The sequence below is a fragment of the Falco punctatus genome, assembly GCF_963210335.1.
Source record: "Falco punctatus genome assembly, chromosome: 17".
NCBI classification, from domain to species: domain Eukaryota; kingdom Metazoa; phylum Chordata; class Aves; order Falconiformes; family Falconidae; genus Falco; species Falco punctatus.
Genome location: NC_137597.1, coordinates 2,740,338 through 2,754,314, shown reverse-complemented (window position 1 = coordinate 2,754,314; position 13,977 = coordinate 2,740,338). Strand labels below are relative to the sequence as shown.

General features: G+C 51.9%; 1 protein-coding gene across 1 annotated transcript; it reads right to left on the bottom strand.

The window, feature by feature from the left end:
• Positions 1–4,272: 4,272 nt before the first annotated feature.
• On the bottom strand, positions 4,273–12,902 carry RBM15 (RNA binding motif protein 15). The gene has a single exon (XM_080367881.1). It carries the CDS (start codon positions 12,303–12,305, stop codon positions 9,426–9,428), a length of 2,880 nt encoding a protein of 959 aa, XP_080224007.1. The 5' UTR covers positions 12,306–12,902; the 3' UTR covers positions 4,273–9,425.
• Between the last annotated feature and the right edge of the window lie 1,075 nt (positions 12,903–13,977).

The following is a 13,977-nucleotide window of genomic DNA, read 5'->3' as shown; positions in this document are numbered from 1 at the left end:
TCCCCTACCAATATTTCTCATGTGGGCAAGACAGGGCAAGGACTGCACTCCGCTTCGGGAGAGGCAGCGGGTGTCTCTGCAATGCCTCGGTGACTAATACAGCACCAATAAATCCATCTCCAACCCCTCCAGCCTTCGCCCAAGCAGGGAAAGGGAGCGACGGCCACGCTGGCTGAGACAAGGATGGTCGCAGGGATGGCGTTATCGAGGACCAGGCTCTGCCAGCCTCAACCTGCGTGCGATGAGGAAGAGCAGAAACAATTCTTAAAAGACACCTGCCAGCCGGGAACGCACCCGTGCCGGTACGCCTTAGCAAGAGCAGAAAGCTGGGCTGGCGGAGGTGAAACATGGCATCTTGGATTCATCCACCCAAGAGGAGCAGCAGCAGAAACAACGAGGTCCCCTTCCTCGCCGTGCCCACCCCGCAAGCCTCAACGGCAGCAGCTCGGGGGGGCTCAGGAGTTTATCCTGCACCAAACCTCTGGCCAGGCTAGCAGCAGCGGGGGGCTCCAGGCTGGAGCACCCGGGGGTGCCGTGCCCACGCTGCCCCCCAGCCAGCCGGGCTGCACCCCCCATCACCACCCAAAGGGCAGTACCTCCCCGCGGGCAGCCAGAGCCCAGCAAGCACCCTGGTGAGACCTCATTAGCTTCCCTTAATGAGCAACCTGCCCGCACCCTGCGTGCGTCCCCAGGCATACCTAAACCATCTAATTTTACAGGCTTGGAACGCAGTACCCGTGGGTGAAAGGAGAGGCAGGGTGAAGGATCCAAGTGCTCCCTGGCTACAAATGGCAGAAATGACAGGGAGAAGTGCCAGTTGGGGACGGCCCGCAGGATCAGGCTGCACGCCTCGCTGGAAGCCAGCCTGACCCGTCCCTGGAGCTGGGGACAGGAAATACTGAGGATAACTAAAAATCTACAGAGCCATGGTCAGATCCGATTGCAGAACTGGGTATGAAGGTCAAGGCAGGGAGATAAGTAGCTGGAATACGTTACCCGCAGTGAACCTACGGCTCACCTGCTCATCTGTGCAAGCCAAGCACAGGCGTGCACACCCCATCTCCCAGTCCTGGGACATCACCGAGGAGCTCAAACCCAAAAGCACGAGCACAGGAGCTGGGCTAGGAGGCAGCAACTCGTTAACCCACAGCAACACCATCACGTTTGATAGCATCCCTATCTCCATTTTTCAACCACATTTAATTAATGCATCCCTGGAGCGGGATACAGAGGACTGACAAAACAGCAGACCTTTGTGCCACCACGTACACATTCTCTGCTCCTACCAGAGACACCTCAGCTCCACCAGGACATGAACAAATAGGATGAAGACCAGCAGGCTCTTGTTAATCTGCTCCAAGTAACCCATCACACCGAGTTCTTCAGCAGCTTACCCTGCCTTAAGAGTTTTTACTTCACCCAGTTCTCAAGTCAGCTATAATTAAACTCAGGCACACAGCTACTAGACAATAACCCAAGCACAGACAATAGGAATGACAAAGCCATCAGTCCAAGAGACTTTCCACTTCTCTTCCCGGCCCTTCTGCAGATGCCTTGCCTGATCGACTCGCACCAAAAACCAGGACACATGGTGAGAGCATACCCTCAAAGAGCATTTGCCATTCCATAGCAAACCGGCAGCACGAGGCGAACATAAGCTAGTTATTAGCAAAGAGCAGAATCTGGGCCATCTGATGTTTTAAACTTATTAATTCAGCCACGGCTGGTAAAAGCACAATTCTAAAAAAAATGTGTGAATTCAAATAACCGGTTCCCTTGTCTAATCCACTCGCATCGCTTTCCACCGCAGTGCAGTTAATTAAATGGTTCTCTTTATAAACCCACTTTCCCCAGAAGTCTCATTAGCCAAATTAATATGATGCATATAGAGCACTTAACCCTTCGGAGAGACTAGTTTTAACAAAAGCCTGGTTTACCTGGCAGCCGAAGCATCCCTCTATCCAATTCTGAGGGCAGAGGGGCAGAACCAGTGCACAAAAACCAACTCGCTATCACAAAGCAGCCATAGGAGAATCATCCCACGATACCTCCAAGTTTCCAGCATAAATACGGAACGTAAAGGAGACAGTTAAATACACAGCGAAACGTGAGTCAGAGAGGCAGACATCTCCTGGAAGAGCCACCAACAGCCCTGCTTGCCCTCACGCAAGCCAAAGCATACCCGACAAGTGGGAGAGTGCTCGGCTAGCCAAGAGGCTAGCCAGCTTGTCAAACCCACCTCCTTTAGCTGAGTTACGCTGATAGATCACTCCTCGCCTCTTGGCATCAACCACCCGGCCCTGTCAAAGAGGCTGAAACACGCCGCCCGTTCCTACCAGCCCCAGAACGTTCCTCCACCGCTTCCCATTATACCTGATTCAGAGGTCATATCTCAGCAGAACATGAAATACATTGCAAAAATATGAATTTTAACTACAAACAGCAATTTCTAGAGGTAAAAGGCATCTCACGAGCCTCCCCTCCCCGCTTCCCTCCCCTCATTACCATCAACATCTACAATTATGCCCATTTACAATAAAAGGCTTAATTTAAACGCTTACACCAGCACCCCCAAATGCATAGACAGCTTTGCCTAATCATCAGCTTGGCTTTCTGTATCAACATAGACAAATTACAAACAGTCTTCTGGGTTAAAGCAGTGTTAATTCAAGCAGCTCACAAAAGCAAAATAACAGCTTCAGCCTGCCAAGCGGAAAACCTGTACTTTTATCCGCGCGCCACCTTGCCCCAGGTGGGCAGAGAAACCTCGGGTTCCTCACCGGGAGCCCCCAAAGCAAACACAGAAGCTACATCCAAGACTTTGCTCCTTCGCTGCCATCCCGGAGCAGCCGGAGCAACACGTTGACCAAAGCAAACACGTTAGTAAAACGTTAGTAGACCAGAGAATCAAGAAAACAAAAGAAAAAAAAAAAAAAAAAAAAAGGCAAACAATAAAACCATCTTCTTTTACATGACAATTCAGTTCAACCTCTTAAACCCCCTTACCTGTTTCAGGGATTTACTCAGCTCTCTGCCCCAGGAACAGCCACCTTGCAGAGCACAACCGTGGCATCCTTTTGTTGAAAGGCACCTGCAGCCTAGCAATGATCCTGCAGGGCTGCAGGACAGCACTAGGTTCGTTATCCACGGGAGGTTAAAGTATGTCAAGGCAATCAGGGCAAGGCTTGCATTTCAAGGTGTCTTCATCTGCATGTCACATTAATTCTAACAGACCGGCAAGAATAACACGAGAGGTTTCTGAAGCCAACGATGCAGCAGTGTTAGCTTCCTCTTGATGTCTGCGGTTGTCAAATGCGCCCCGAAGTCTCCTGCAGCAAACATGGAGTTGTGCTCCTGCGCTGGAACAGCCTTTCCACAGCTCAGGAGCCCCCAGTACAGGAGAACGCAGCAACTACAGCACACAACATTTTCAGGCCGCCTCCATTTTTTTCCTCTCACCATCTGTACTACACCGTGCGGCGACTGCAAGCAAACATGCAGCCGTACCTGGGACGCGATCAGGGTGCATGCACATCCGAGGCGTGTGGAACCATTTGCTTCAAAACCGGTCAAAATAAGGCACTGAGACACCAACGCAAAGGTTTTAAATTACCGACTCTATCGCTCTCGGGAACTCTTCATCCATTCAGCACTAAACCCATAACTGCTGAAAAGCCCCTGGAGATGGAGGAGCGCCTCACGTATGTCAGGAATGGCTTTATTAACAGCATTTAAACACTTTTAAGGACTCATTTCTCTTTTTTCTTTTGGCAATTTGGTTGCAAAGGTTTACGTGCAAGATTCAACGCAATCTCAAACTTTTTTTCTTCGAAATTAAAAAAAAAAAAAATAATCAAAACTAAAGCCAAACATGTTGGGTGAACAAAATAAATCAGAAACTTAAAATTCAGGAACTCCAGCTCTTCAAACCAGCGAAGCCCCAGACTTGTACACCGTTCTGAGATGCAGGGTGGTGCTTCCCTGCTTCTTGCATGCCAGCATCAGCACCGCTTCCCCGTCAAGGTGAGGAGTAAAGCAGCAAGTGACCCCCTTTTTCACTGCAAACAAAGGGGGTGCCACAGCAAGACAATCAACTAGATTTCTTCAGATTTGGTACACCAGGATGGTCAACGCGAAAGTGTCGGTTCTCCCTGCTTCTTGCTCAAGACCCACAACTATCAGATCAAACATTGAGCAGCAGCAGCAAGTAACCCCTCCGCTGCAAACAAAGGGGTCAAAACGTTTGTCGTCAATTCACTTCCAGGCAGAAAAACCATTTTCCTCAAAAGAAACAATTTATTTAGAATGAAACAAAATCAGCTCAACTGTGAGCGCATGTTTGAGTGACAGCTACTTTTAAGCTGTGTGAGCCATAAAAAGGGTATTCCTTTACTTTTCCAGCAATCTTGTGTACACAGCACAAAGCAAAGAGGTCATTTTTTTTTCCACTTAAAACACGGGCATTGGCATCACAATAGCAGATACACAACTTTTTTTTTTTTTTTTAAAGCTGCCATTTTAGTAAAATGCACAAATACTAAACAGATAAGCTTTCTTCCATCGAGAGGCCCATGTAAATTCCACATAAGCCACAGCTTCTCTTCCCAAAGGTCCATTAGAGCTTGGTATCCTATGCGGTTGTCTTCTGCAGTCCACCAGCTTTGCTTGCAGGAGGAAAGAAAATGTTATTTCAATACAAATGTATACAACAGGGTTTTGTTTGTTTTTGTTTTTCCCCCTCCCTACATTATACAGATGAACATAAAGAGCTACAAGGCCTTTCTGAATATTCTACTTGGACTTCAAAAAGCACCAATACCACCCACGGGCACGAAACCTTGAAATGAAGTCACCTTCTATGTATAGATGCATAACAAGTAGTGCAGGGCTTCTTTTTGGACCAAGGTTAAACTAGACTTACAGTACTGCTGATTATTCAACTTTCAGTAACAGTTAACGGGACGCACGAAAATAACCATGAGAAAAACCAACCAAATTATTGGTAATTGGGTTGACTTTCCTCAAAGACCATTTCCTGAAGGCAACTGATCAACAAAAACGTGAAATGTAGTGTTAACACGTTTCTCTTTTGTTCTCATTTTGCTGCGCAATTCTAACAGCGGACAACTCCAATACTAAAGGAAAGGTCAAATCAAAGACACACCTAATATAATTTAAAGTTGTTACTATTCAAGTAGTATTTCTCATCCATCGTTTTCACACAATTAAAACTGTATGAAGTTGAATATTCAATTAAGCATTCTCTGAACCATATGGTCTGCTTTAAGCCCGATACAAAAGTCACCTCATCATTTCGTTTATAAAATCATTGGAATATCTGTCCTTCGGTGCTATCTGCAGAAAGTAATAAAGGGGCAGACGAAGGGGAAAGAACCCCAAAAGCTCAATCACACGGCAATTATTTCTTCCACTCTTGTTTCTGTTCAACAAGCATACAGCAGACTCCCCAGGAGTACTGCCCTCAACACTGTTTTTCTTAAAAGCCAGGAACTATGATTTTCCAAGCCATTTTTCCCTGAGTCCTCAGAGTTTTTGAACCTGTCTTCACAATTTTGATTCACTCCTCCTCCCCATTAATACTTAAGGCCTTTCACCTCAGTTACCATCAACCAGATGGTTCCCCCAGCCAATGCAAGAAATCTAAAACTCTTCTCCGCTCTCCACAGGGGGGCTGAGCAAGTTGTTACCAAAACATTTCAATCCTTTAACATCCTTGTTAAAAAAACAAACAGACAAAAAAAAAAAAACAAACCAAAAAAAAAAAACAACCAACCAAACTACCACCAAAGAACAAAAACCAAAGAGAGAGGGGAAGATTTGTCTGCCTGGCACAGAATGCCCTTCTCTCTCGACAATGCTTACAAGGATGCGTCGGTATTTGTAACCAAGGGGCCTGAAACCTCTGGATTTGAGGGTAACCTCAGTGCTCACGCTGCAGCCCCAGCGTACAGCAGGCTGTACGCTAGATGGGAGCAAACAAAGCCACTGGCCGGCAGCCAAGGAAGTTGCATAAAGTTTCCAATTAAAAAAAAAAAAATACAACCAAAAAACAAAAACCCAAAACCAACAACAAAACACAACCAACAATCAAACCCAACAAAATACTAAAAATCTTAAAACAAAAGTATGAGTCATTTGAGGTTCTTTCCCCAAAGCATAAAGCACAACTATGAAATGATTCAGGAAAAGGACATCCTTTTTCCATGCTAATTCAATAAACTAATGAAATATAGGAACATCAACTGCACACAACGTTTAGAAGAAATACTGAGCTCTCGCTAGAGCAACGTAATGCCAAACACGACGAGAGAGCTAAAGTCTGCTACATCTGTTTTGCTCTATACAGAAGTGGTATTACACACGGACTTCTACTCGTGTTCAGCCCTGGCCAAGACAACTTTGAGTGGACAGTTACTCCAATGGTGCACACTTCAGAACCTAGAAGAAAAGCACAGCCGACCAAGCTGTACCAGCCTTGATGGCAGCACGTGAACTTAAGTGCCAGCAAAAAACCCCCAACGTTGCCAGTCAACTATGTTTTGACATTAAGAACCCTCAAAGGGTGTTAAAAATCCTTGCTTACAAAACAGAGCAGCAACCACAAATAAACCAGATTTAAAGAAGCAGGTACTCCATTAAATAAGGAACCAGAAAACCTGGAGTCAAATTCAGCCTCGCCTGTTCCTTATTACCCTCCAGCGCAGCACAACTTTGACTCATAAAAGCCCGTGGCAGGTATAACCACCGCTATTTTACAAGGAAAAAAAAAATATGGAAGTGCACCTAGGATGCTCTTTCCAAAAGGGTTCCCACACTGAGTTTGCTTTGACAAGCTATGTTGACCCCAAGTTTTATGGGTTTTATAAACAGGTGCCTACTGCATATCAGCGTAACAAACACCGTTCTCAGCACATGTAAGTGTTGAACACAAACAACATTAGTGCTTCTCTTTTCTTCTTTTTTTTTTTTTTTTTTTTTTTTTTCCTAATTTTTGGGCAGATTTGAATTCCCTGCAGTTCAAGTTTCTTTCCTTTAAAACTCTGCGCTTGCAAATGACTCAAGTCAGATGCAAGGAGAAAACTCTCCCTAAATGCAAGCAGCACTTCAAGGGAGTTAGCAGCAGTGTTGGTTACTTGCTGACACGCAACAGACACCTGCTAGAATTAAAACAGACATTCTTTGCAATAAGTGATAAATACGCTGTATCTTTTAAAACACAGTTATTTGCGTTATCGGTGTCATTTCAAAATATTCTCATTGTTAATAGGAAGATGAACAGCTGAATTCTGCCATCTATTACATTCACGCTGAAGGACAACCCAGAAATCCTGGATTTTACCCTCAAACATTTAAAAGCATTAAATGAGGCTTCGATGTTTCTATTCAGAAAGAAAAGTAGCTATAAAAACAAAACCATCCGTTTTTTCAAGATTATGTGGCCACATTCAAGTTCTCAGATCATCGCGATGCTTGGGATATTACATCTACTCATTCCGGTCAGATAAAGGAAATCAAAGCCCACGCAAACCAAAGCACTCTCTGACGAGTGGTTCTGTAAAGCGGGTATTAGAGGTTCATATTTTTGACAGCGACTCTCAAGCAACTACAGTCACGCTTCAGAACTGTTGTGCCCGTAAAATACATTCAAGATATTTTCTCCTTCACCTGCTACTCGCAACCGATTCCGCATTTTGAACTCAATTTTTGCGGCGGAAGTTGAAACAGAAATCAACTTGTCCCTGCACCAGTTGCCCAAGGAACGTATCAGAGGACTGACCGAGCAAAGCAGCATCGCGTTTACGTTGCCCAAGCCTCTGAAAATGTGGCTAAGTGCAAGATTACATTCTGGGTTTAAGTGCAAGATTACAATTTTGGGGCCTGTAAGTAGAAAACAGTCAGATTTACGCTTCAGTTCAGAAGCTAGCTGCACCATCCTTTCGGTTGTTAAGCCAAACAACAGGGATCTTAATCCCTTCTCACCTCCTAAATGCCTGCATTAGCAAGGTGGCCAAGACAGCGGGTAAAAAAAGTGCCCAAGGAGTGGGCAAAAAAACATTAAGAGAAAATGAACCAAGTTTTTTGGGGAAAAAAAAAAAAAAAAAAAGCACGCAAACTGTTTTCTCTTAGAATTACAGGAACAAGAGCTCAAACCTCAGCATCCCAGACTACTTTTAAGACTTATCCAAGATGCCAAAAACCACTTTACTCCAAATGCCTATAAAATGATAAACCTCATGTAATGCCCACTGTACTGTACCTGAAAAGTCCCTAGCAGACAGCAGTTTCTTGCTATTAACAAAGAGGTAAAATGTTAATGAGAACTTTTATGTAATTAAATTATCACAGAATTAAAACCATCTCTGGAGAGAAGCACACTTGCTCAGAGTTTGCACTGTGGAACCAGACCCCACTGTACCTGCAACTCTTTGAAAAAAAGGCAGTAAAAACAAAAAACCACAATATAACTAAAGTTATTCTTAAAGCACCTCCTTGTTTCTTGCATACCAGAGTAAGCACAAGACATTCACGGTTTGTAACAAAGTCCTCAGCTATTTACCCAACATTGTCACTGCTACAAACCCAAAGTGCATATATGGGATACAACAGAACTCAGAGAAATAGGAGAAATACACCTGTTAAAAAAGCATACCTTCAGTGCATGCATTTTGAGGGGCTGGATGAAATTATCAAACACCCAATAAAGGAATTCAATGTTCTGCAGTGTACCCGAGAGCAGGTGCTGGTCACCTGAAAGACATCAACCTTGAGCCGTGCAACTCAAAGGGAAACCGTTCAGGCTCCCGAGGAAAGGGATCACGCGTGCCAAAGGGCCGCTGGCCTGAGGCCATCACAGAATTTCAAGGACTCGAAAAAATGAGTTGACACCAGTCCGCTAGTACGTCTGTGGTTTTCCATTTCAACTGAGTGCTTTAAATCTGGTCTTTTAGGTTTGAAACTCTATCGAGGATGAGCTATTGAACTCGCTTTAAAATACATGAAATGAAAAAAGGACACGAATCAAAATTAAGAAGACGGGAGTTTGTTCTTTCCACAACGCACACCCCCCTCCCAGTTTTTTTTCCTCTTTTTTTTCTTTTTTTTTTTTTTTTTTTTTCTTTTTTTTTTTTCTGTAAATCAAAGCAGGCCTAGCCTCCCTGCTGTCCCCACTGACAGGGGATTTTCAAAATATCCTATTCACGCTAATGACTAACCAACCTTCCTGGGTCCTAACTTTATAGAAAAATGTAGTAACAGAAAAACGGGCAGGGAAAGTCACCTACAAACAAAGATCTAATTTAAAATAACGACAGGGCTGGCTAAGGCTGTATCCCATAGCACCTGGCACACGCTGGAGGGGCTGTGTGGAGGAGTAGGCAGGGTTGGGTACAGAGAACACGAGGGCCTTAGGACGCCCCACGGACAATGATCATGACCAGATAGTCGTCCTCCGATTTGGCCAGCGCCTTGGCCGTGGAGTCCAGGAACTGCTGGGAGAAATCGCAGGGTGGAAAGGCGTGCAGGACCCCGCTGTTCTCCTTGTCTTTGTTACCCCCCACAGGGAGGCTGATCACCCCAGCAGCCTGCTTTTGCTTTAGATAGGACACCAGATTCCTGAGTGGCCTCTGGGTGGAGGTGGTGGCGGCCTCGCTAGCTCCGGCTGCGGAGCGGTTGTCTGATGCGCCAGGCACAGCCAAAAGGATGGCGTATCCGTTGGGACCCGCCACTTTGATGCGACGATTGACCTCGTCCAGCTTGGGCTGGTCCAGACGAAGACGTTGGGTGATCTTGAGCTGAGCTACTTTCCCACCAGTCGCTCCCTCCACGAGGAGACTGCTGGCAACACCGAGGTCCCCCTGAAGCAGATGCATGTTGGACGGGAAGTTGCTGTTCTTCAGCAGAAGCATCCCCTGCCAAGCCAAGCACAGCTTGGGGGCTCCCCCGGCCTGCGACGCTCCATCCTGCTGCTGTTTCTGAGGAGGAGGTTTGAGGCGGGAGCCTCCGCCACCTCCTTCCGTAGCACGCTCGTCCTTTTTGGCTGGACTTTTGCACTCCTGTGCGGCAGCGGCCACAGAAGCACGATGCTTCCGCTCCCGTTCAGCGGAGTTCTTGCGGTCACGCTTTTCGTTCTGCCCCCGATCCAGGCTGCCCCTGCGTGATTCCCGGATGGGCGAAGGCCGCTCCAACAAGAGCAAGCGGGAGGACGAGCGCTCAGGGTCACTACTGTAACGCTCCCTCCCTCCGAGGAGCTCGGGGCTGCGGTCCGGTGGAGAGGTCGTGGCTAAACAGTGGCGCTTACGGGAGGAAGAAGAGCGCTCGCTGTCTGGAGAGCGGTCCAAGTGCCGGCCTCCATCCTCCGCCAGTCTCCGTTTCCTAGGCTGATCCCTGCTACTACTGCCCAACTCCCTCTCCCCTCGGTCCCGCTCCAAGGACCAACCATCCCGGCGGCGCTCTAGGCTTTCCAGTGGGTCATAGGCAACTGCCCGATTACTCCTATCCCGTACAGGGGGTGGGGGGGGCACCCACTCTGTGTCAGGATAAAGGTCTCTGTCGCGGTCTCTATAGAGTAACGGTGGCGTCCTGTCCCGGGCCCCCCGAAGAGGATCAGGTGGGGCTCCCCGGTGAGCCCCAAAAGCAGCCGCCTCCGCCACGAGCTCGTAATGAGCAGGGGGCGGCAAGGGTAGAGGCTGCAGGTAGGGCTGCTGGTACCGGTGCTCAGTGTCAGCAAAGTCTACGCGGAGCCGGCGATCTGGCCCGCCCAAGGGAAAACCACGCATGTGGGTGCACGCTGCCTGCGCCGCATCCAAGCTCTCATACTGGATATAAGCCCACGAATCCCCTTTGCGGTAATCGATCGTGCGGATGGTGCCAAACCGATCAAACTCCCTGGCCAGGGCAGCAAGGGGCACCCAGGGCCCAAGGCCACCCACCCAGAGCCTGGTAGTCGGAGTGGCTTTCCCATACCCAATCTTGATGGGGTTGCGCAGCAGCACCTTCCCTGACATGGCCAACTTGGCCCGGTGTGCCATGTCCAGATTCTCAAATTTAAGAAAACCATAGGTGCTGGTCTGCCCGCGCCCCGGCCTTTTGATGTCCACCTCAGTGATGACCCCAAAACGGTCAAAAGCTCGCCGTAAATCTGACTCGCTGACCGTGATGTCCAGGTTGCCCAGGAACAACGTGCGGTTGGCCCTCTGGTCATCCTCGGGGCTGATCTCCTCCTCGCCAGCGGCTCCGGCACCCCCTCCTCCTCCACGAAAGCCCCCAGCAGCCGCCACGCCAGCCACCCGCTCCAGCCCGTAGGCTGGCCGCACTCGCGCTTCGTAGAAACCCCCGTAGTCCCTCTCCCTCTCCAGCTCCCTGGGCAGAGGGGGCGGAGGCGGCAAGCGGCCCAGGGCGAGCTGCTGCAGCCGGTAGTCTCGATAACCCAGGGCCCCGCCGCTGCCAGCGGGTGACAGCGCCCGCTGCGTTGCCCCGGCCGGAGGGTGCCGCACGGCCGCCGCCGCCGCTGCCGCCACCCCGACAGCCGCTGTGCCGTAGGGAGACTCCTTGTCCAGCAGTGCCGGGGAACGGCTGCTGCGACGCCGGCTGCTCCCCCCGCCGCCCCCGACGTAGACGGCCTCGATCTTCAGCGGGCGGTCGTAGAGCACAAGGCGGCCGCGGGCGTGCTTGGCGGCGCGGGCGTCCTCGGGCCGGCGGAAGTTGACGAAGGCCACGCGCTCATCGGCAGCGCCGGTGCCGGGCGGGAGGCGGCTGATTTTGACGCTCACGTCGCCGAAGCGCTTGAACTCGTGGAAAAGCCCGTCCTCCACCGCCTCGTCGCTCAGCGCCGAGCCCAGCTCGCTGATCTTCAGCGTCTTGTACTCCCCGCCGCCGCCCGCCTCCGAGGAGGAGGAGGAGGAGGACGGGGCCGCCGCCGCCGCCCGGGACTCACCCCCACCGCCGCGGCTGCTGCTGCTCCGCGACGCCTCCGCCGTTTTGCCGCCGCCGTAGCCGTGCCGGCTGCCCCCGCCGCCCGCCGCCGCCGCCCCGGCCTCGTACTCGCGGCTGCCGGCGCGGGCGGCCTTGTCGGGGTGCGGGCCGCGCCGGCTGCTCCCACTGTTGCTCTCGTTGGAGGCCGCCGCCGCCGCCGCTTTCCCGCCGCTGCCGTTGGAGCCGCCGGAGCCGCTCGGCTTCTTGCTGCTCCGCTCGCCCCGCGCCGACGAGGAGGAGGACGCCGAGTCCTCGCCGCCCCCGCCGCCCCGCGAACGCTTGGCTTTGGCCGGCGAGCGCTCCTTGCCCTTCATGGCGGCGGGCAGCGGGGCCCCCTCCCGCCCCCGGCCCTGCTCCCGCCGGCGGCCTCACCGACTGACTGACCGCCGCGCTCACGCACCCGCCGCCATCTTGGAAGCCGCGGCGGCAGCGAGCCCCGCCCCCCCGGCGCCCATTGGCCGTCCGGCTGCAGCCCGCCGCCCTCGTTGGCCGCCGAACGCGTCACCCCCACCCCCTCTCCCCCGCCGAGCGGAAGGCCCGCCCCCTCCCGCTCGCCGCCCTCTTCGATTGGCTCGGTCAGCTGTCCTTCCGCCGGCCGGCCTCGCGCGCCCGCGAGGAGGGGGCGGGAAGAGTTCCCCCCCCATTCCGCCCAGTCCCGCTCGCTCATTGGGCGATTAGAAAGGGCGCGGCCTTCTTATTGGTCACTGTTCCCTGTCAATCGTAGTGGTTCAACCACGGGCGGCCTTCCCCTGTTCATTGGCCATTGGGCCGACCTCACCCCCTCCCTCTGATTGGCTTTCTTACCTGCCACTTATAATGGTCCCGCTGCGGCCCCGCCCCGCCCTTCCCCATTGGCCCGCTCGTTGAGACGCGGGTTCCCGTCGTCCCTCTCAAATTCTCGCGAGCTGCTCTTTCTCCTCTCCCTTTTCTCATTGGTCACTGCTAACCTGCTCTGCGCTGCTCTGATTGGCTGAGCTCTACGCCGCTCCCGAAGAAGCGCGGGCTGCTGCCCAAGCTCCGCTCTTCGTTTATCATTGGGCGAGAAAAATCTCCCCAGGCATCTGACTGGGTGCCGTCCGAGCGCTTGCGGATAGGCTAAAGCGGAGATCAGTCACGCTGACTCTGACTCTGATTGGTCTCGGGGGAAAGAGGGCGGTTCCCCGGCAGCGTCGGCCGTGCCGTCGCGGCTGCGGGCCCAGATCGCGCTGGGCTGCGGCGCAGGGCGGAGCCTGCGGGTGTCGTGAGCTCCTCCCGTCTCCTCAGCTCGCAGGGACGCGCCAGCGGCCGGGGAATAAAAGTTGTCGGGGTGGGCTGGGGCTCAGCTTCACCGGAGGGGAGGGCCGCGGGGGAAGGGACAGAGCGTTCAAGCGGCTCGCAACAACTTGGGCCTACAAGGCGGTGCCTGTTGTGCCCCCGCCTGCTTCCTTGTACGCGCCCGTACCAGGACGTACAGGGAAGCGGGTCCCTGTGTGGCTGCGGGAGCCCGTCTGGGCTGTGGGCTGCCAGCGGGTCGGGGTCTGCCCGGGGCCTGGCCCACCCTCCCGGGTGCGGGGAGCAGGCCAGGGCTGCCCACATGTCACGGTTACACCTCGCCCTTCACTGCCTCACTCGAGGCCTTCGAACCATTGGCAATAATCCCCATGGGAAGCGTCACAGAAAATAGTTACGCTGATACATTTGCCTTTTTATCGCCAGCTTTCCCACCTTTTGCTCGGGAGCTGGAGCTGAGAAGGTGGCCGGGAACGGGAAGGAACAGCTTTGGCTTCTGTCTGCTGAGGCGAAGGGTTTGGAGCCGCTGTGAGCCCCAGGGCAGGGAAGGCCAGACCCCCTGAACAGAAGCGGCTCTAATCGGGGTATGTCGTGAGGGTCCCGCTGCCCTGAGCACTGCCAGGTGGGCTCTGGCACTTGCTCTTCTGCTCTCCCTGCTCTGCCAGTGCATAGTGCAGAAGGGGAAAAAGCAAGGCTCAAAGGGTGAGAAAGCTGTGG